The 22,642-nt window shown below is 49.0% G+C and overlaps 2 protein-coding genes across 3 annotated transcripts; both read left to right on the forward strand.

The window, feature by feature from the left end:
• The first annotated feature begins 566 nt into the window (after nt 1–566).
• On the forward strand, nt 567–4,822 carry YOD1 (YOD1 deubiquitinase). The gene is made up of 2 exons (XM_063177844.1): nt 567–774; nt 1,328–4,822. Exons 1-2 carry the CDS (start codon nt 567–569, stop codon nt 2,032–2,034), a joined length of 915 nt encoding a protein of 304 aa, XP_063033914.1. The 3' UTR covers nt 2,035–4,822.
• A 5,341-nt stretch (nt 4,823–10,163) lies between these two features.
• On the forward strand, nt 10,164–19,856 carry C28H1orf116 (chromosome 28 C1orf116 homolog). Of its 2 annotated transcripts, XM_063177978.1 has the most exons (4): nt 10,164–10,835; nt 14,345–14,474; nt 16,896–17,058; nt 18,018–19,856. In XM_063177978.1, the coding sequence occupies exons 2-4, from the start codon at nt 14,388–14,390 to the stop codon at nt 19,103–19,105; spliced, it is 1,338 nt and encodes a 445-aa protein (XP_063034048.1). In that variant the 5' UTR covers nt 10,164–10,835; nt 14,345–14,387; the 3' UTR covers nt 19,106–19,856. The 2 variants fall into 2 exon arrangements, with proteins under 2 accessions (XP_063034048.1, XP_063034049.1); XM_063177979.1 differs by lacking the exon at nt 14,345–14,474.
• The last annotated feature ends 2,786 nt before the right edge of the window (nt 19,857–22,642 follow it).

The following is a 22,642-nucleotide window of genomic DNA, read 5'->3' on the forward strand; positions in this document are numbered from 1 at the left end:
GCTGTATGCAAATAAGACCGGGAGGGAGGGAGAGCCGCGCGCTGTATGCAAATAAGATCTGGAGGGCGGGGCAACCGTGCGCTGTATGCAAATAAGACCGAAAGGGAGGTGGGCGGGGCTGGAGGGGAAGCGGAGCACGCGCGCCATGCAAATGAGATGGGCGGTGATGAAAGGGGAGGGAAGCTCGCTCCTCTATGCAAATCCAGGCGGTCTATGCAAATCAAATGGGAGGTAATCGTCGCGGAAGGGAGGGCACAGCAAATCACGGCGACGCAAATGAGATGGCAAGGTGTCCGGCTCCATGCAAATTAAGTGGGCGGTGTCACCTGCTGTATGCAAATCACAAGCCCGGCGTGCCGTACCGATGACAAGGGCTCTATGCAAATGAGCCGCGCGCTATGCAAAAAAAGGGCGCTATGCAAATGACCGGGCGCCGCGCGCGCTCTGATTGGCCGCTTGCTGCGGCTGCGGAGGGGGGGGTGGGGCTCGGCGTGCTCTCGCGAGAGCGGGGCGGGCACGGGCCGGAAGCGGAAGCGGCGGCGGCCGGTGCGGCGGCGGCCCCGAGGATGCTGCGGCTGCGCTGCAAGGCCCGGAGCGGCTCGCACGCGCTGCCGGGGCTGTCGCCGCACTCCCGCCTCCGCGACATGCAGGCCGCGCTCGCCGCGCTCACCGGAGTGCCCGCGCCCGCGCAGCGCCTCCTGCTCGGCTTCCCGCCGCGCAGCCTCGACCTCAGCGACGGCGAGCGGCGGCTGGGCGAGCTCGGCATCCACTCGGGTGAGTGCCCCGCGGGGCGGAGGGAGAAGGGAGGCGGGCGGCGCTCTGAGGGCTCTGCCGCCCCGCCGGCTGTAATTACGTTAATTAAAGAGGCCGTGGCACACACGCCCCTCATCAACCGGCGGTCGGGCCGGTTCCTGCTGCCGGGGGAGGCGTCAGCGCCCGGCTCGGCAGCGCTTCCTGCTCGCCGCCGGTGCTTTGGCTGCGTCCCGGGGGTCCGGAGGGGACGGGGTCCGGGCCAGGGCAGGTGAGTCCCGCGGGGACCGTTGTGGTGCCGGCGGCTGTTGGGCGACGCTGTTTCCCGGCGGGATACCGAGCTGGGGGAAACGGGCGAGGTGTGCGAGCTCGGGCTGGACAGGGCTTGGAGCAGCCTGGGCTGGTGGAAAGCGTCCCTGCCCCTGCCAGGGGTGGGACTGGGTGATGTTTAATATCCCAAAACATTCTGTGATTCCCTTCTGTGACTCTCAGTAATGCCAGCACGGCCGTGTTGTTGTGTCGGAGGAGCAGCACCAGCTTTAAGTCCCCTCTTTATGTCCCTCCTCCTGTGTGGCAGGTGACACTCTGATCGTGGAAGAGGACACATCCAAACCCGAGCCCGGCTCGCCGGTGGTGGCCAAAAAAGCCATGTCCCAGCCCGTGAGGGAAGCCGTGCCCGTGCTGGTCAGGAGGGTGGTGCCAGCAGACAATTCCTGCCTGTTCACCAGCGTGTTCTACGTGGTGGAGGGCGGCGTGTACGACCCCGGCTGCGCGCCGGAGATGCGCAACCTCATCGCGCAGATCGTGGCCAGCGACCCCGAGTCGTACTGCGAGGCCGTGCTGGGCAAAACCAACCGGGAGTACTGTGACTGGATCCGCAGGGAGGAGACCTGGGGAGGAGCCATCGAGGTCTCCATCCTCTCCAAGTTCTACCAGTGCGAGATCTGCGTGGTGGACACGCAGACCGTGCGCATCGACCGCTTCGGCGAGGACGCCGGCTACAGCAAGCGCGTGCTGCTCATCTACGACGGCATCCACTACGACCCGCTGGAGCGCCGCCTGCCCTCCTCGGACCTTCCTCCCCAGACCATCTTCCCCAGCAGCGATGACGTGGTGCTGGCCCAGGCTCTGGAGCTGGCGGATGAAGCCCGCAGGAAGAGGCAGTTCACGGATGTGAATCGCTTCGCCCTGCGCTGCATGGTGTGCCAGAAGGGACTGACGGGGCAGCTGGAGGCCAGGGAGCACGCCAGGGAGACCGGACACACCAACTTTGGGGAGGTGTGAGCTCTCTCAGCAGCACGAGGAGGGTGCCATCGACTACCTCAGCGCTCTGGAATCAGATTCTGGAGTCCCAGATAAGCTGTTTGTAATCATAAAATTCCGTTCACAGAGCTTGAAAAGCTTATTAACTAATTAACTAAATTAACTTCATGGTGGTCAACGCGCAGGTTTGGGAGTAGGGGAGTGGGAGTAGGGATGGCACTTGGGCTGGTGGTGGACAGTGGCAGCCACACCTTGATTTCATCATCTTCTGTGTGTGTGTGTGTGAGCAGAGAGACATAGCCAGGCTTGTCCAGCACTGCTGTAAAATCCTCAGCCAGGATTTTACACCAATACTGCTGTAAAATTCACCTCTGAGGTGCTGAGTGTGTGATCTGAGCAGACAGACATAGCCAGGCCTGTGTAAAATCCACCTCTGAGGTGCTGAGTGTGTGATCTGAGCAGACAGGCACAGCCAGGCTTGTCCAACACTGCTGTAAAATCCTCAGCCAGGATTTTACACCAATACTGATGGAAAATCCACCTCTGAGGTGCTGAGTGTGTGATCTGAGCAGACAGACACAGCCAGGCTTGTGTAAAATCCACCTCTGAGGTGCTGAGTGTGTGATCTGAGCAGACAGGCACAGCCAGGCTTACCAACACTGCTGTAAAATCCTCAGCAAGGATTTTACACCAACACTGCTGTAAAATCCACCTCTGAGGTGCTGATTGTACATTTTTCAGGGGAATTCAGTTAATCTGAGGCTTTGGCAAACACACATATCAGCACCACTCACACTGAGAATTGGGCTCTGCACGTATGAGCAGCTCTCAGAGGGGAAACTGCTCGTGTGGTGCATGATTTATAATGGAAATACCAAGTACAATATCAAAAATGCAATTTACAGTGGAAAAAGGATCTCTGAGCTGCCCTATACCATCAGGAATAGCCTGTGTAGTTTGTGTGCTGAGAACTTTAGGGAAAGCAACGGCCTCTAAGCTTTAAGGTAGCCTTTAAATTAATGAGTAGATGGATAAGTGTTGAATAAAACTTATTAATCCTCCGTAGGTAGTTTTTAGTTGCTTGAAAAATAACTCTGAACCCCCTGGTGTTTACACTGCATCAGAGCATAAGCATGTTGCCTGGAATACTTGGGATTCTTCTTCATAATAGCATTGGGAATTCCTGCAAGAGGGAAGTGACTAGTTAGGGATGTGACTTAATTTGCATCTGTTAAATGACTACATTGAATATTTTACTTGAGTAGAGCCAATTAAGGCCATGGTGTTACTAAGCTGTTCCAGTTTCCAAATACTGTGAATGAGCACTTTAAGGTTGAGTTCTCACTCTTTGCTGGTAAAAAGTTTTGCCCTCTGAAGGCCAGAGCCAGAAGGGAGGCTTGAAATTCCATCTGCTTTCTGCCTTAATGTGTTTGATTTGTCACCACTGACTGTGGAGTAGCAAGACTTTCATTGTGATAATGAAATATCACAGCTGAATATTCAGATGAAAATAAGCTGGGGAAAGTTCCCCACTCCTTGGACTGTTCAGAATCAGGGAAGGTGAAATTTAAGGTTTAATTGGAATTATTTTACCTCACAGTGGGGTTGTGAAGCTTAACAGCAAGTGCTTTTGAGGGCTTTTAAAAGGTGCTGTAAAGGTGCATATTACTGAAGGGGATTTATGTTGTTTTTTTTTTTTAATTTGAAATGCCTGCAACACATCCTTATTTCTTGAATTTTAAAATATCCTTTGCCTGCCATTCTTCTGTTACTGTTTTGAGTGACCTTCCTTGCACTTTTAGACTGGGGAACAAGAAGGAGCATCCTCAGACTGAGGCAGAAATAAACCCCACGTGGGTTTAACCTAAAACCCAGTTTGAAAGGGCTCTGTTCTCTCAGGCACCTGATCAAACTGGTGCAGCCACATCACCTTTTCTGCTAAAATCCCATTTCTGGTCCTCAGCAGAGATCTTGAAATACAGGAGGGTTTTACAGAAGAAAGAACATAATTACTTAAGTGCTTTGCTGAATTAAGGCATGAATAATTCAACAGCTCTAGGAATCACCCAGAGCACTGTGGACTGGGTTTATTTTTAATTCAGTATTAAAACACACATTAGCACTGGTGGGAGTTCCCTATAGAAAGCCACTTAGCTTCCAGTGTTAAACCCCACTCTGCTTTTAGCCTGTCATTAGGAAAAGAAGATAAACCCCCCCCAAACCCAACATTAAACCCAGCCCTGTAGAAGCTGATGCTTACAAACCTCCAGAAATACCTGACAGTTCAAAGGAACTTGAAGATGACACTGTGTTAGCACTACTGGAGCTGAAATACTGGCTAGGAACGAGACCAAGGGACTGGCAAGCCCCAGGTGTGCTCTGACTGTCCCAGGGGAGCAGGGACACCCTGGGACAAGGAGCTGATCCTCCCCTTTGCCATCTGCCACATGGACACAATACCTACCTCAGAGAGGTGCACCAGGTGTCTTTGAAACACAAGTGGAAGATCCATATTTATTGTCTGCCTTGACTTTGGGGAGCAACCCTTAGATTTTAGCTTTGTGTCCTGGATGGATTTCTCTTAAGTGTGTGAAACTTTTTTTTTTTTTTTCCTGGTATTTCTCAGTTGCAGTATTTGAAAAATGAGCTTTATTTAATCCAGAGTGTTGAGCTTTGCTAGATCATGTTTGCATTGGGAATCTGCTACCAGAGAATCAATTCCCTTGGAGGGAGAACGTGTCACTATCACTGCTTGGATGTTCTCTTTTGTTGCCTAGAAAAATAAAATCTCTTTGGTTAAAAAAAGATATACCTGTAATTTGTGGTGGTAAAAGTTGATATTGTTACAGGCTGACAAAGAACAAGTCCTTGACTGCAAGAAAAATTTCTCCTTGCTCTCCTAAACTTTCCTTGACTGCAAGAAAAATTTCTCCTAAACTTTCCCAAACAAAAAGTATCTCCAAGTCACAACTGGATAGATTTAAAGTACAACTCCTTTTTAAAAATTTGTACTAGAGTGTTTTTTAATATGTTTTAACTAGGATTTTCCTGCTCTTAATGACACAGTCAGGGAATTATCCCAAAAATGGCATTCTCCTAGTGGTGGGATGAACTCTGAATATCAGAATGGGGTGAGATGAGCTTCAAGATCCTTTCCACACCAAACCACTCTGGGATTCTATGAAATGTGGTACCTGGGATATCAGGACTCAGCTGTAAAGAGAGTTTTACATCCCTCCAGAATCTTGTATACAAATTATTAAACCAACTTCACAAATATTTGTGTCCAGTATTACACAGATCTACTCCATGGGTGCAACAGACTGAAAGAGGAGTTTGGGGAGAAAATCAGTAATAACTGGAATTTCTGAAGGACAAACCCAATTCTGAAGTTCTGAGCAAACTCCTGTCAAAAGAGCACTGAGAGAAGGAACATCCTGTTCCATGGCACATCTCAAATCAGCACCTTTCCCTGGGCACAGTCACAGGGGGCCATTGTGACAGTTTGGGGACAGTGTCCTGTGCCCATCCTGGAGAATATCCCAGCTCTGGGGCAGCTGGAACCTGTCTGACCCTGCAGTGTTGTGTTTGTTCTCCTCTGGGGAGGGGCTGAATGAGGAGAGCAGAAACTCTGTGCTGCTGCAGGAGGTTCTGAGCAATCAGACTGCCACAGGCTGGGTGCTGAATCATCTGCGTGTGCCTGATTTCACTGCACAACCCACCCATGGGCCAGCCCTGCAGCCTCTCCCTGCCAAGGAAACTCCACAAGAGGAACTAAAAGTTGTCAGCTTGCTGTTTGCAAAATTGCAGCTGCCGTGCAATTAAATGTCTGCCTGCATTTTAAATCAGACTTGGCGTCCAGCTGTAAAACTGCTGTCAGGTTTGTTCCAAATAAAATTCCTTCAGATTGGTGGAATCACTCCTGCTGTTTCAGCTGTCTGAGCACCAACTCCCCCTGAAACAGGAATAAAACAGAGGAGTTAACAAAATCAGGTTGTCCAGGACCACAGTGCCCTTGTTTATTATTCTTGTTTATTATTTTTAATTTAAAGTCTTGAGGAAAATGTTGGGGAAGTGTTAAAGCTTGAGAGCTGCATTCTCACTTCTGGTGTTAAAGGTAAGCAAGCAATGGGAACACTTCAGCTCCCTTCTCCAGCTCCTTTCTGTGAAACAGAGATAATAAATAAATATTATATAATAATATTTACATAATAAATATTTATTTAATAAATAAAACCTTTCCTGGCCATAGCAATGTTTGATAAATGCTGTGCAACAGGAGGCATTAACTACATTCTCCAGCTCCTTTTTCTGAAACAGAGAAAATAAATATTATATAAATGATTATATAATAAATAATAGTAAATAATTTTAAAAATAAATAAAACCTTTAATAAGGTTTTAATAAAATAATATAAATAATAAATAATAATAATTTAATAAATAAAACCTTCTTTGGCCATAGGAAGGTTTAATGAGTGCTGTGCGACAGGAGGCATTAACTGCATTCTCCAGCTCCTTTTTGTGAAACAGAGAAAATAAATATTATAGAAATGATTATATAATAAATGATAATAAATAATCTAAAAAATAAATAAAGCACTTAATAAATAATAGTAATAATAATTTAATAAATAAAATCTTTGGCCATAGGAAGGTTTGATGAGTACTGTGCAACAGGAGGCGTTACCTACATTCTCCAACTCCTTTTTGTGAAACAGAAAATAAATATTATATAAATGATTATATAATAAATAATAATAAATAATTTTGAAAAAACCTTTAATAAGGTTTTAATAAATAAATAATATAAATAATAATAATTTAATAAATAAATAAAACCTTTGGCCATAGGAAGGTTTGACGAGTGCTGTGCAGCAGGAGCCATTAACTACATTCTCCAGCTCCTTTTTGTGAAGCAGAAAAATAAATATTATATAAATGATTATATAATAAATAATCATAAGTAATTTTAAAAATAAATAAAACCTTTAATAAGGTTTTAATAAATAAATAATTTAAATAAATAATAATACATAATTTAATAACTAAATAGAACCTTCTTTGGCCATAGGAAGGTTTAATAAGTGCTGTGCAACAGGAGGCACTAACTACATTCTCCAGCTCCTTTTTGTGAAAGAGAAAAGAAATATTATACAAATAATATTCATATAATAAATAAATATTAATTTAATAAATAAATAAAACCTTCTTTGGCCATAGGAAGGTTTAATGAGTGCTGTGCAACAGGAGGCATTAACTACATTCTCCAGGTCCTTTTTGTGAAACAGAAAATAAATATATAATTAATGTTTATATAATATTATATAAATAATGTTTATGTAATAAATAAATATTAATTTAATGAATAAATAAAACATTCTTTGGTCATAGGATGTTTTAATGAGTGCTGTTCAGCAGGAGGCATTAACTATGTTCTCCAGCTCCTTTTTGTGAAACAAAATAAATATTCTATAATAATATTTATATAAATATTATAAAAATAATGTTTATATAATAAATATTTATTTAATAAATAAATAGAACCTTCCTTGGCCATCGGAAGGTTTGATGAGTGCAGTGCAACAGGAGCCATTAACTGTGTGCAATTTTCCATACCTGATTTGTCATCACACGGGCTGTGCCTGCAGTTTGGCTGCAGGAAAGTGCCCAGGAGTCCCACAGAGTCACCAAAACCTCCTTACCCTGACAGGAATCTTATCAGTGACGCCTGTGGATGCTTTTCCTGCAGGGCCAGCCCTGAGTCACTCGTGCCCTGGTGTTTAGGAACAGGGTGAGGCTCAGCAGGGCTGTGAAGCTGCCAAAGTCCTTCCAGGGCACTTCAGGGAAGTTTTCTCTGCATCATTTGACTCCTGGCATATCCTTCATGCCACCTGTGTGAAATCACACCTTATTTTGGGTTGCAGCTATTTATGTTCGTTGAAGGGAGAGGAATGTGGAAAAAGAACAGGTTCTTTCTGGGTTCCTGATTCAGAGGAGCTCCAGATTTCCCCTAATGGATGCTGACACTTTCCTGCCAGCTCTGCCTGTTGGGCTGCCCAGACTGGAGCCCTGCTGCTGCTCATTCACACCCTGGCACTGCAAGAACAAAATCACCCCAAAATCACCCATCACTTTCCTCCCTTCTCAGAGCAGCCTCAGCACTGGGCACAACTCGACAAAACCCACTCAGCTCTAAAGCTTCCACTTCAAATTAAAATGAATTCATTGAAATTTTGGGTTGCAGCTATTTATAATTTATATTTATATTTATAATTTATATTTATATTTATATTTATATTTATAGCAGGGAAAGGTATGTGGAAAAAGAACAGGTTCTTTTTTGGGTTCCTGATTCAGAGGAGTTCCAGATTTCCCCTAATGGATGTTGACACTTTCCTGCCAGCTCTGCCTGTTGGGCTGCCCAGACTGGAGCCCTGTAGGTGTCAGACATCCCTGCCAGTGCTGCTGCTCATTCACACCCTGCTGGCACTGCAAGAACAAAATCACCCCAGCTTTGCTTCCCTCCCTTCTCAGAGCAGCCTCAGCACTGGGCACAACGCAACAAATCCCACACAGCTCTAAAGCTTCCACTTAAAATTAAAATTAATTCGTTAAAAGCTGGGGAATGCTGTGCTTGGGACAGCAAACAGCTCAGGCAGCTGCTGGGGTGCATCAACCAAACCCACTTCATTATTTAATTAATTAATACCATGTTTAAGCTCACAGCTCCTGAAGCCCTGGTGTGACCGTGCTCACAGGGGTTCTGGGATGAGGGAAGAGATGAGGATCTGACTCCATGTTTCAGAAGGTTTGATTTATTATTTTATGATGTATATTACATTAAAACTATACTAAAAGAATAGAAGAAAGGATTTCATCCTTAGGTTGGCTAAGAATAGAAAAAGAAGAAATGATAACAAAGGTTTGTGGCTCAGCTCTCTGTCTGAGCCAGCTGACTGTGATTGGCCATTAATTACAAACAACCACATGAGACCAATCCCAGATGCACCTGTTGCATTCCACAGCAGCAGATAACCATTGTTTGCATTTTGTTCCTGAGGCCTCTCAGCTTCTCAGGAGGAAAAATCCTAAGGAGAGGATTTTCCATGAAAGATGTCTGTGACACCCTGAGGGCACCAATCCTGCCCTCAGTCCCTGGTTGTCACGATGCCCCAGCAGCTCTGGCTGCATCCCCATCCCTCACCAGGCCAGCAGGAAGGGCTGGGGCTCTCAGCTTTGTGGATTTGCTCTCCAGCACATGTTCCCTTCTGGAGCAGCACTTGGATGGGCTCAGCATTGCCAGTGGGAGCCTCTGCCTCATCTGCTCTCCCTCCGTCTTCCCCTGGCTTTAATTAGCTGATGTTTCCACTTCCCTGTTCTGTGGAGCAGGGAACATGTGTGCTATCAAATCCTTTTGCTAAAAATACCAATTAAAAAAAAAAAAAACAAAAAACAACAACAACAAAAAAAAACCCAAAAAACTCATTGGGGCGTGGAAATGTGAATGAATCCAGCAGCTGTGTCAGCCCTGGAAATTTCCTGCAGGGTGTTTGTGCGTTTGCAGTGAGCAGCACCTTGTCAAGCAGGTACAAGTCCGTGCTGTGTGTGGGGGATGGCCAAAGCATTGTTAATCAGCAGGAAAAGCTCCAATTTTAACAGCAGAGCCCAAAGTCAGGGCAAGAAGGAGGCTCGGCTGCTCCTGGGGGTCAGTGTCACCCTGCACAGGGTGGGGACATCTGGGCCCCTCTTTGGAGGTGGCACCAGGGGCTCGGGGCAGGAGATGCTGCTGGAGAAATGCCCCAGCAGAGGTTCTGAGAGGGTGTCAGGGTGAGGGCAAGCCTGATGGGCATCCTGGGGGGCTTCAGCTTTCACCAGCAGAGGTTCTGAGAAGGTGAAGATGAGCCTGGTGGGCATCTTGGGGAGCTTCAGAGGTTCTGAGAAGGTGTCAGTGTGAGGATGAGCCTGGTGGGCATCTGGGGGGGCTTCAGAGGTTCTGAGAAGGTGTCAGTGTGAGGACAAGCCTGATGGGCATCTGGGGGGGCTTCACCTTTCACCAGAGCTGCAGGAGCCGCCTGTGGAAGGAGTCCCCAGCACGGGGCAGGAGCTTGCAGAGGGTTTTTTTGGTGCCCACAGGGCACGGTGCCAACTGGGGCAAAAGCAGCTGCGGGTCGGGACAGGCACAGGAGCCGGGGAGCTGCTCAGACCCGGGCACGTAAATCAACCCGTGCCGAACCCTCCCTCCCCAAAACACCTTCTGCCTGCCTTTACAACCTCCTTCCTTCGCAAGCAAAGCAAAACTTTCGGCCTCTGGGAAGCTGCGGCGCAATGCAAGCAGCGACCTGTCGGCAGAGCTGAGCTGCGGAGAGCAGAACCGGCAATTACCGAGGGCAAGGCCGGGCTCGGGGCTCCGCTGTCAGCCAGCAGCTATGCTGCAGAACAGGATGCCGGATTAAGGATCTCCTATCGGCCGAGCCGTGCCCGGGACAGCAGGGGACAGCAGCGAAGGGAAGGAGCTGGGTGGCACCGGCAGAGCCGGCCCAGCTCACGCCCAGCGCTCCGGGTTTGGGGGTTCAGCAGCGCTGGGGCAGCAGGAAAAGCGCCGGGCAGGGCTGCAGGATGAGCTGCACCCGGGCTGGGCGCAGGTGAGGGGCCAGGGATCGCCTGGCAGGACGGACCTGCCCAGCACTCCGCCTTATCTGCGGCGGAGCGCGGTTAATGTGTAACCCGGCCGTGTTTGGTTAGCCCAGAAAAGTAAAGAAGTCCTGGGATAGGCACGGCCGGGACGAGGAATTTGCCAGCACGGAACGACGGACAGCCCGGTAAAACTGCAAAATGGATTAATTGTCGTTTCTGCTCCTGCTTGTGCTTTGCTTTCTGTGCTTTTCCTGCTGGATGGGCTGGGGGGCTCTGGGTACTTCGCTTTGCAAGGGTGAAATGTGGTGGGGGATTCAACAGCAAAGCTGGACCAGGTGGGATGAAGGTGGGAGGAAAGCTGGGGCACAGCTGTGCTGGGGACAGCAAACAGCTCAGGCAGCTGCTGGGCTGCTTCATTTACCTGTTGAGATAGCAGGAAATTCAGATCTGCCCTTGACCCCTTTGCCCCTGGGCTGGGATCCATTCCCTGGGCTGGGATCCATCCCCTGGGCTGGGATCCATTCCCTGGGCTGGGATCCATCCCCTGGGCTGGGATCCATTCCCTGGGCTGGGATCCATTCCCTGGGCTGGGATCCATCCCCTGGGCTGCCCAGAGCTGAAATTGAGCTGGGATCCATTCCCTGGGCTGGGATCCATCTCCTGGGCTGGGATCCATTCCCTGAGCTAGGATCCATTCCCTGAGCTGGGATCCATCCCCTGGGCTGGGATCCATCCCCTGGGCTGCTCAGAGCTGGAATTGAGCTGGGATCCATTCCCTGGGCTGGGATCCATCCCCTGGGATACCCAGAACTGGGATCCATACCCCTGTGCTGCCCAGAGTTGGGACTGTGCCTGCAGAGCAGGGTTTGCTTTGGGTTGTGTTTGGGGCTGCCAGCACAAAGCCTTTCCCAGGCAGGAGGGGTCTGGTTGTTATACCCCAGACAGCAAAACCGAGGTGTTCTAAGCCGGGATGAAGAGCGTGGAGTGGTGCTGGCTGAAAGAAAGTAGCCTCTTCTCTAAAGCAATTAGCATTAATTGCTACCCGGCACCTCTTTGATGGCTTTTAAAGGACAGTTATGGCAACGGCCACACGAGCTGAGGGACCTGGCCTTTGGATTTTGATAAAAAATAGCCTCTTCTAAAGATGTTTTTAGTTGGGGAAGAGAGCTACACCACTGAAACCCAGCTATAAAGCAGTTTTTTGAGTCCTGTGTCTTCTAAATTAAACGCTCAGTCACGTTTTTAGTTTGTGGCTGTTACTGTTGTGGCAAAGAAGGAACTAAAATCCTTCTGAATCATTAAAATGAAGGTTTCAACACTGATTTTTTCCCCTTTCCCGAGCTGGATGAGTGTGCTGGAGCTGTAATCACATCAGAGGGAGGAAAAGGAACTTCTTGTTTCGGTGCAGATCCTCTGCAGTGCCCGGAGAGCTCGGGCTGGACTTTGCCTCCCATGAGCTGGGGCTCCGTGGGTGCCAAAGCCTTGGCAGCTGCTTGAGGTCCCTGAAATGCTGGTTTTGAATGAGAGAAAATGATTTCTTTAGTGGTGAGGGGGATCCTCGCGGAGAAAATGCCTCCCTGCTGGCCCCAAGCAGCTGCACGCTCGAGCTCCAGCAAGGCTTTCACTTCCCCAGGAGGGTTTTGCTGTCTGAAATTTGGGAGGGAGGCAGCCAGGAGCAGCACAACAACCACGGCCAAGCCTCCTGCTACTGATGAGGCGATGTAAATCTAGAATAGTTTTGACATAAATCTAAATTTCACCTTGTGGATGCTCCAGTGCACAGCAAAACCCTGCAGAGGCCTGAAGCCCCCCAAGCTCAGCTCTGCTTGCTCACAGCTCAAACCCCCGGCTGTGAAGAGATCTGAATTCAAAGAATCCAGGGAATTGCTGTTCCAAAGCCACCACTTACCTCAACGTCACTTAAGCGGTAAATAATGCAAAGCTGAGCCTGAAATATTAAACTCCTCCTGCGTGGAAGGATTAGACCTGTCAGGGCGTGGGTGTCGAAATCTGATTTTTGCGGCGTATTCCAATTACAAAGGAATTCTTTCAGGGTCTAACACTCTGAACAAGCAGCCAGTTCTGCTCACTTTATCTCTGGATCTAATTCCCTGATCCTGCTAGAAGGAAGAAAAAAAAAAAAAAGCAGCAGTGTGTTCCTGCCTGCAGGTTACAGCACAAAGGGCTCCTGTGTCTGCCGAGCAGCAAATCCTCTCGCGTGGGTCCGTGTGTCGTGCAGGGGCTGTTGGTGTTTGTTTTGCTGCTCCTTTTCACCCCCACAGCCCCGTTCCCTCCCCAAGAACAGGGTGGTGCAGGTGGAGGAGACTCATTGGTAATGCCAGGAAATTTTGGAAGCTCAGTGTTTTGCACCCGTCAGTGATGGCACCGTCGGCGGTGCCATTGGTGGCGTCAGGAAATTTTGGAAGCTTTGCATCCCTCTGTAATGGCACCTTCTGTGGGTGCTCAGCAGAGCTCTGGGCAGGGATAATTGTCCCCTCCGCCCCCTGGCTGGGGGGAAACCCAAATCCCTCCCCAAGAACAGAGTGGTGCACGTGGAGGAGACTCCAGGAAATTTTGGAAGCTCGGTGCTTGGCACCCATCAGTAATGGCAATGGGACCTTCTGTGGGTGCTCAGCAGAGCTGAGGGCAGGGACAACTGTGCCCTCTGCCCCCTGGGAAACCCAAATCCAGGCTGTTTGTCACCCTGCTGCTGCCACCCTGGGGTCCCACTGGTGATGGGAGGTCACTGCTGTGAGCAGAGGGGACATTGGGGTGCTGCTTGAACCCCCCCCCGGCCTGCCCTGTTCCCCAGCCCCGTGCCCAAACACACCCAGGCGTGCCCCAAAGGCCCAGGGCCACCTCCCTGGGGCCACCTCGCTGGGGACACCTCCCCAGGGCCCCCGAGGAAGGGTGGCAGAGGCAGCTCCTGGCCAGGAGGAAGCTCCTGACAGAGCAAGGATGTGAGTAAGCAGCAGCATTTTTGGGCCAGCGCGTTCACAAGTTCAAGCTGCAGGGCTGGCACAGGGTGTGGCAGAGGAAAGAGATCCCATGGGGCTGTGCTGGGATTTCTGAGCCAGGCTTGCAGCTTTTCTCGTGCCTTATCCACCCCTGTGAGGTGAGCAGAGAGCCGCCAACACGAGCTGGCTGTGCAGAGATTTCCCCATTCCCAATTGTTTTGAGGAAAACTTCAAGGATGATTTTTAAAAGCCCAGCTGTGCCTTCTCCTGGAGACAGCAGCTGAAGGTGGAGCACAATTCCTGTGCCTTCTCCTGGAGACAGCAGCTGAAGGTGGAGCACAATTCATCCATCCAGCAGCTGAAGGTGGAGCACAATTCCTCCATCCAGCAGCTGGAGATGGAGCACAACTCTCCATCCAGCAGCTGGAGATGGAGCACAATTCTTCCATCCAGCAGCTGGAGATGGAAAAAAATTCCTCCATCCAGCAGCTGAAGGTGGAGCACAATTCCTCCATCCAGCAGCTGGAGATGGAGCACAATTCCTCCATCCAGCAGCTGAAGGTGGAGCACAATTCCTCCATCCAGCAGCTGAAGGTGGAGCACAATTCTCCATCCAGCAGCTGGAGATGGAGCACAATTCCTCCATCCAGCAGAGCCTGCCTGTCTCCCTCTCAGCATGCTTGAGTCACCCCTGGGGGAACCTCACAACTGAATTTTTCTCCTTTTTCCTGCTCCAGCCAGGACATTCCTGCCGTGCCAGCCTCCAGGGCAGCCCAGGCTATGCCCAGGAAGGAGCTGGGGATGGCTGGCTGCAACTCTGGCAGCTGTGACAGCATGGTCAGCACAGCCTCCAACCACTCCCAGCGGGTGAGTAACCCCGGGCTGCCCAGCCCAGCTCAACCCTCTGGGCTGGAGAAGGATTTTGGGCAGATCTCAGCCCAAATCTGCTCTCTGTCAGTGCTTTGGGGGCAGCTGGAGGCCCTGAGCAGCAGCAGGACCAGGTGGATTGCTGAATTCCTGCCCCAGAGCACTCCCAGCCTTTCCATCCTGTGTGGGGAGCCCTCGGTGCTGCAGGGGCTGCTCTGGGGCAGGAATTCCCTGGAGAGGGGAGACCTGGACAGGAGATCCTGTCCCTGGAGAAGAGAGCCCTGGAGAAGGGATTCTGTCCCTGGAGAGGGGATCTGTGCAGAGGAAAGCCCTGAAGAGGAGAGCCGTGGAGAGGGGATCATGCCCCTGGAGAGGGGATGCTGTCTCTGGAGAGGGAATCCTGTCCCTGGAGAGGGGAAGCCTGGAAAGGGGATCCTGTCCCTGGAGTGGGAATCCTGTCATTGGAGAGGGGATCCCTGGAGCAGGGATCCTTGGAGAGGGAATCCTGTCCCTGGAGAGGGGATCCTGTCCCTGGAGTGGGAATCCTGTCATTGGAGAGGGGATCCTCGGAGAGGAGATCCTGTTTCTGGAGAGGGGAGACCTAGAAAGGAGATCCTCTCCCTGGAAAGGGGATCCTCTCTCTGGAGCTAGGATCTGTGGAGAGGGGATCCTGTCCCTGGAGAGGCTCCTGTGCTGCCAGGGGTGCAGGGATCACAGCAGCTGTGTAACTGGGTCACGCTGGCCCCGAGCAGTGACAACACCTGCAGCAGACAGCGAGCTGAGCTCCTCCTGCCTGGCACCAGATGAATTCCCAGTTAAGGCAGGGATGAGTTGGGACCATGGGTGTAGATGTGTAATTTTTCACTATCTGTGCATTAAAGGTTGTTTGTCTCCCAACACTGATCCCAAGATTGATGGGCTAATTACATCCTGCCTGGCTTGGAGCATAATTGATATGTGTGAGAGCAGCTCAGTGCTGGCAGCTTTTCCATTTGATGTATTGCAAACCAGAACCAAACCCTCTGAGTTTAATGGGGATGGAAGAACTGGTTGTGATACTGCCTGGTAAAAGATTTGGATAAGGTGTCTCTGCAAAACAACTCCACCTGGGATAATAATTCCTGCCCTGTGCTTGTTGATCTGATGCACATTCCATCCTGTCCCAAGCCTCATTTTGTTCATGACAGGTTGCAGGAATCACCTTGATATCTGATACTGCAATAACAACTCCTGGTGCTCAAAATACAAATAAAACTAAACAATTCTGGCTCAGGAATGAATGGGAGAACAAGGAGAGTTCATCACCTGCACAGAACCCTTCAGTGTTGGTGGTGTTTTCTAAGGTTCAGCATTGCTGAGCACTACAGGTGTCTGTACCTGCAGATTTGTTACCCATCTGCTCACATTTCAATTAAAAAAACTGAAAGTTAGGGACCAAGTTCCCAAGTTCAGAATAATCCACCTTCTGACCCACAGAGGAGGGTAATATAAAAAAGATTTTTAGTATATATTTCTTATTTTTAGAGGAGGTTGGCAAGTTTTCTGGAGCTGTAAATACTCATCATTGAACAGCCACTGGCCAAGCAGCTGTCACAGGCTCTCTAAACTACCTGGACATTAAATATAAAAATATATAAAATATTAGAATAATATATAATATATTAAAATATATACAGTATTAATATATATAAAAAGTTATAAAGTTATATATGTGTGTAGTATAACATAAACCTCTCATATTATAGTATAAAGTAAACCTCTTTCTTATATATATTTATATACATATATATACATACATATATAAATATATATTCATATATATTCATATATATTTATATATACTACATATATATTAATATATATTTATATATTAATATATATTATATATATGTAGTATAAAATAAATATATTTATATATATAATAAATAGATATATATTTACATTTACTATATATACTGCATATATTTTTATATGTACGTAAATATGTAGTGTAAAGTAAACCTCTCTTTCTTATATATATCTTTATATATTTATATACACATATATCATAAATATATACATATATATCTTATAAATATATACATATAATATATATTTTTATATGTATATATAATAAATATATACATATATATTTGTATTTCTTTATACTATAAATGCACACTACATATATATTTATATACATTTTTATATATATGTAGTATAAAGTAAACATTCTTTCTTATATATATTTATATATATTTATACACACATATATATTATAAATATATGCATGTATATTTATATATTTTATATGTATATATAATAAATATATACTTATATGCTTATATTTCTATATACTATATATACACACTATATATATGGAGTATAAAGTAAACATCTTTTTCTTACCTGCTCTCCTTTTTTTTTTTTTTTTTTTTCCAGAGTGACAACAGCTATGACTATTTATCTGTGGAAGAGAAGGAGTGTTTGATGTTCCTGGAGGAAACCATTGGCTCACTGGATGCAGAGGGGGACAGTGGGGTGTCCACAGACGACACCGACTACGGGGAGCCCTCCAAGCCCAGGAGAGGCCCTGTGCCCCGGGGTGAGCTGGAAACCCTTCTGCAGATAAGATTTTAGTATAAAATATAAAAATCCATTTATTTCATACAGGCCTCATTCTCATGTACAGATTTGTACAACACACGTCCTGTCTAGACATGAATATTTCACAGAATTTTTTGATACCACAACTCAATGGCTTTGAAATTCTACAATATATAAATACCTTGCAGGGATCTTGCTTAGTGTCAGTAATCACAGTAATTAACGAGGCTCTATCAGGCCCAAAGGATCCAATTTCCCCAGCAGTGATGGATCAGAGTGTGGGGGTACCAGTTCTGGGTTTCTCTGGGTGTGGATTGAAGGCACTTGAGATGATAGTTCATGTTTGGACTCAGATATTCATTATTTTTTATCAGTAGAACAGTCTCACTGCTGTGAGTGGGGCAGCTTTTCATTAGAAGGCACAAAATGGCCAACAATCTCTTGGTACAAGGTCTTTTAAGACTAAACTATCCAATTAAGAACTGACACCTGGATTATTTTCCCTTATAACCCAGTAACTGATCCCAAAGAACTCACAATGCGGATTTTTCCACCCAATTACAAAATGCCACCCAAACCCATGAAGAAGAAGCATAAAGAAGAAACCCAGGATGACACCCTGTGCCCTCCATCTTGCTTCCATCCACAACATACTAAAAATCCCAAAACCTCAATTTCCCACCTAAACGATACACCTACACTACTCTCCATAATCTATTTCACACTTTTGTGGATTCTAGTTTAATTTGAAGTTTAGGAAACTTTCTCCATGGTTGAGGGTCAAAGTCAGTGCTCCCCTGAGGTCAGGACACCCCAGAACAGACAGAGAAATATTCCCTGTGTGCTCTGGGTTTCCACATCAGAGGAGCTGGGGGATTCCTGGGTGCTTCTGCTGGCCCAGAAAGGGTGAGGGATGTTCTGTGTCCAGAGCATGACTCCAACTCCTTCTCTTCCCAGATCTGGGGAACAACACTCCCCCTGCAAGCAGAGCCCAGCAGCATGGGGCTGAACAGAGGAGTGGCAAAATCATCCCTGCCCCTTCCAGCTCAGCCCCAGCAGCTGCTCCAGGCCCAAGGAACATCCCTGCAGCAAATGGAGATTCTGGCAGACAAGGAGGTGTCCCCACGGTGCCAGCAGGAAAACCAGCCCAGGAGGTGCTCAAGAAGGGCAGGCTGGACCTAGGAATCCACACCAAGTCCGTGATTATCCAACCTCCAGACCCCTTCCAGGATGAGCTGGAGTGGTCACGCAGCCAGCGCTCAGATGCCAAGGGGGAGGCACCCAAGGAGACCAAGACTTGGACTTCATGGGGCCACCTGGAGAAATCCACACTGGAGGAGGCCCCTCAGGACCCCGATGCCAAACGTGGGCCTCCGACCGCCCCCAAACCGCGGAAATTGCCACCAAACATCATCCTGAAAACCAGCAGGAGCAGCCCCGTGCCGGAGCATAACCAGAAGGTAAAAACAGCACCTCCACCCTCAGCCACCTGCCAGGCCAGCCCTGCCAGCGACAGCACTGCTGAGAAGGGCAATCCAGGCCACCTCGACCCCAAGGAGAAGGAGAAAGCCCGACGGGAGGCCCTGGAGAAGCTGGGACTGTCCCAGGACAGGCGGGAGCCCAGCGCCCACCTCCATCCCCAGCCCAGGGAGGCACCACAGCCTGGCACAGGGATCCGCCAGATCCCCTTCAAATCCAACACGCTGGAGCGCTCTGGGGTGGGGCTGGGCAGCTCCATGGGCGGCCCCAAGGAGCAGAACGGGCGCAGCAGCAGCAGCTCCCTGGGCAAGATGTCCTTCATCGAGCGCCTGGCGCCCAGCTTCCTCCGCAGCCGGCCCCGGCCCGCCTCCCTCGGGGCTGGGAAGGACTTTGGGGGCCCCAAGGAGCAGGAGGAGAAGGACAAGAGCAGCAAGAGGAGGTCCCACCCTCTGCCCAGCTTCCCCAGGCCGCCGCGCTCCGCTGTCAGCGTGAAGATCTCGCCCAAAGGCGCGGCCGACGAGAACCGGCGCGAGGCGCTCAAGAAGTTGGGGCTGCTCAAGGAGTAGCTGGTGGGGCTGGTGGAAAAGGGGATTTTCACCCCAAATCCAGTGTCCTGTGCAGCATCTGCTGCCAGAGGTGCTGGGAGCTTCATAAAGGAAGGCGGCGTGTACAGAATATTTTGTATATAGCAGGTGTACGTGGGATATTTATACAAAGCAGTTCTCAGCGTGGATGGGGTGTGTTCTCCTGCAAGGGCTTTAGTGCTTTTGGGGATCCATCAAAAAAAGGAGGCTGTGGAATTTGGGGTTTGGCTTGTTTTCAAAAGGGTTGCCTGTGGATAAAAGCGTCTCTGGGAAGAACTGCTGGACTTTGCTGCTCTTTTCGGACTTTTTTTGGTTTTTTTTATTAATTTTATCACAGCCTCTGAGAGCTAAGCACTCACCTGCCATGTGAAAGTGCCTTGCAAAACCATCACTGCCTGCTGGGTGGGCTGGAGGGCTGCCCAGACTGCAAAGTGCCTTGCAAAACCATCCCTGCCTCCCTGGCACACTCTGCTCTCCCACCCAGCCCTGACCACCTGCATCCAGCCCCTGGAAGAGGCTTGAACTGCAGGAAAACACCGCTGAGGAGGCCAGAAGCTGTGCTGGTGTCAGATCCAGAAGTGCTGCCCAAAATGGGGCAGATGCAAGGCTGGGACAGCTCCAGCTCATCCCTTCTGAGCTGTCCTGGCCCCTCTGATGCTGCCAACACCTTGCTGCTCACCCTGGGGAACAGAGGTGGCTGATGTCCCTAAATAAACCTGTGTGTGACCACAAAGTGCCATGTGGTACAGATTTATGTCACAGTCAGGTAGATAATAAATGCGCCCTAAATATTTAAGAACAAAAAACAAAAGGGGTTTGAAACAAAGAGTTCTGAGAGAAAGGATGAGCCAGGTCGGGTCTGCACCACCTAGAAAATGGAATTATTTGATCAGCAGAGCTGATCAGTTAAAGCTGTGTTTTCATCCCTGTGCTTCTCCCCTCTGACCATTCTTTTTTCTGCTCTGACTGCTCAGCACTTGCATGGTGCAAGTCCCAAGGGAAATCTTACCTTGTTCATCTAATGAGAAAGGAGGAGAGCATTAAGGACTCTCTCATAACATTTTTGCCCTGAAACAGAACCTAAACATTTCTTAAAACCAGATTGTTTTGGAAACAAAAGGCTTGTCTCCTAATCCTTGGCTTTAGTCAGAGCCATTGTGTGCTGGTGTCATGAGGGCTGAGTTTTGTTCAGATTTCCAAGGAGAAACCTCACTCCCAAAGATCCCTTATCACTCTGTGACGTGGTGATGCTCACAAACAGGAGCTGGGATGAAATGGGAACAAATTAAAACAACAGCCAGGGAGCAGCAGGGTCATTCCTCTGGGCATGAACTCCACATTTCTGTGCCTTTCGTGGAGCTGCCAGATGCTCTGGGCTGAATCACTCACCACAGGCAAGCCCCATTCCACCAGCTGTTTAATCCTGCCAGGGGAATATGGAATTTTACCTGCTGGATGTGTTTGTGGCCCTTAGAAACGGAGCTGTTTGTGCCCCAGGGCCAGGCCTGATGCAAGAACAGCCCACGACTGTGCCTGGTGCCACCCAGAGCCCAGCCCTGCTGCTGGCACAGGGATCCTGCTCCTGCCCTTACTCCTACTCCTGCTTCTGCTCCTACTCTTAATTCTACTCCTATTCCTGTTCCTGGCACAGGGATCCTGCTCCTGCTTCTTCTCCTGCTCTTAATCCTACTCCTGCTCCTGGCACAGGGATCCTGCTCCTGTTCCTGCTCCTTCTTCTTCTCCTGCTCCTTCTGCTCCTTCTCTTGTCCCTGCTTCTGCCCCTGATCCTACTCCTGCCCCTTGTCTTGCTCTTTCCTCTGCTCCTGTTCCTGCCCCTGCTCCTGCTCCTGGCAGAGAGATCCTTCTCCTCCTTCTCCTTCTCCTTCTCCTTCTCCTTCTCCTTCTCCTTCTCCTTCTCCTTCTCCTTCTCCTTCTTTCTCCTTCTCCTTCTCCTTACAGAGGGATCCTGATCCTGCTCCTGCCCCTGCTTCTACTCCTTCTCCTTCTCCTGCACTCCTACTCCTGCCCTACTCCTGCTCCTACTCCTACTCGTGCTCCTGTAGGCATCTAGGCCCCTCAGCTCCACCTGGAGCAGCTGCAGGTGCCTTCCTGCTGCTCCCTGTGCCCACTGCTGCTGCTGGGGAGCTTTCTCCTGCTGCTGCAGGGGTTGGCACCAGGCTGGCCAGCCCCACAATAACTGAATTCATGGCTCACCTACAAACCCTACTCCTTTCCCTGCTCCTTTCCCTGCCTCAGTGCCTCACATCCCTTGGACTCTTTCTGAGGGTGACCACCCTGTGCACACCTTTGGGGTGATGCAGCTCTTGAGGAGAATGTCCTGCCCTTCTCTCCATGCGGAGCAGCCCCAGGGATGTTTGCAGAGGGATTCAAAGCCTGGCTCTGGATTGTGCCAGCCCCAGAATGTGACCGTGTTCACAGGGGTCCCAGGATGAGGGAAGAGATGAGGATCTGACTCCATGTTTCAGAAGGCTGATTTATTATTTTATAATATATTTTACATTAAAACTACACTGAAAGAATAAAAGAAAGGATTTCATCAGACGGCTGGCTAAGAATACAATAGGAAGGAATGATAACAAAAGCTTGTGTCTGGGACAGAGAGTCCGAGCCAGCTGACTGTGATTGGCCACTAATTAGAAACAACCACACGAGACCAATCCCAGATGCACCTGTTGCATTCCACAGCAGCAGATAACCATTGTTTACATTTTGTTCCTGAGGCCTCTCAGCTTCTCAGGAGGAAAAATCCTAAGGAAAGGATTTTTCATAAAAGATGTCTGCAACACCAGAAGAATTCAATTCATTGCTCAGCTACAAACCAGCATTTCCCTGCTCCTTTCCCTGCCTCAATGCCTTGGATTCTGAGGGTCAGCACCCTGTGCACACCTCTGGGGTGATGCAGGTCTTGAGGAGGATGCTCTGCAGCTCCAGGGATGTTTGGAGAGGGATTTAAAGCCTGGCTGTGGACTGTGCCAGCCTGAGCCTGTTTGGTATTCCCAGCCTGTCCTGGGAAGGTGCTGCTGCTGCTGCTGCTGCTGCAAGGTCAGGGATGGCAAGGACTGACTCCAGCTTTGTGCTGCAAGCAGTTCATTAACATCAGTTAATTGTTCAGTGTGATTACCTCCACGGGTCAGCCTCTCTCTCTAAAGAAAGCCTGCATTAGTTTGGAAAGTAAATTGCCTGTAAGGAACAGAGGCTCTTCCTTGTCATCATCATAAAATGATGGAATGGTTTGGGTTGGAAGGGACCTTAAATCTCCTCCAGTTCCATCCCCTTTCACTATCCCAGCTTGTTCCAAGGCTGGGTGGGGGCAACACAAACAAAATCTACCCCAGATCCAGGCAGAGCCCAGCAGAACCCCTGGGGTCTTGTTTGGTACCCCTGAAATCAAAATCAGGCTTCACACTGTGGCAGGGGGTGGAATGAGATGAGCTTTAATGTCCCTTCCAACCCAAACCCTTCTGTGATTCTGGGAATCTAATTCTGGGCATATTTAAC

Source organism: Melospiza melodia, chromosome 28 (genome assembly GCF_035770615.1).
Source record: "Melospiza melodia melodia isolate bMelMel2 chromosome 28, bMelMel2.pri, whole genome shotgun sequence".
Lineage (NCBI taxonomy): Eukaryota > Metazoa > Chordata > Aves > Passeriformes > Passerellidae > Melospiza > Melospiza melodia.

Bases quoted from the DNA above. Each gene is read 5' to 3' on its own strand.
- YOD1 (XM_063177844.1), top strand. From the start codon at position 567: ATGCTGCGGCTGCGCTGCAAGGCCCGGAGCGGCTCGCACGCGCTGCCG. The intron at 775-1,327 runs GTGAGTGCCCCG...CCTGTGTGGCAG, and splicing joins CGAGCTCGGCATCCACTCGG to GTGACACTCTGATCGTGGAA.
- C28H1orf116 (XM_063177978.1), top strand. From the start codon at position 14,388: ATGCCCAGGAAGGAGCTGGGGATGGCTGGCTGCAACTCTGGCAGCTGT. The intron at 14,475-16,895 runs GTGAGTAACCCC...TTTTTTTTCCAG, and splicing joins CCTCCAACCACTCCCAGCGG to AGTGACAACAGCTATGACTA. The intron at 17,059-18,017 runs GTGAGCTGGAAA...TTCTCTTCCCAG, and splicing joins GAGAGGCCCTGTGCCCCGGG to ATCTGGGGAACAACACTCCC.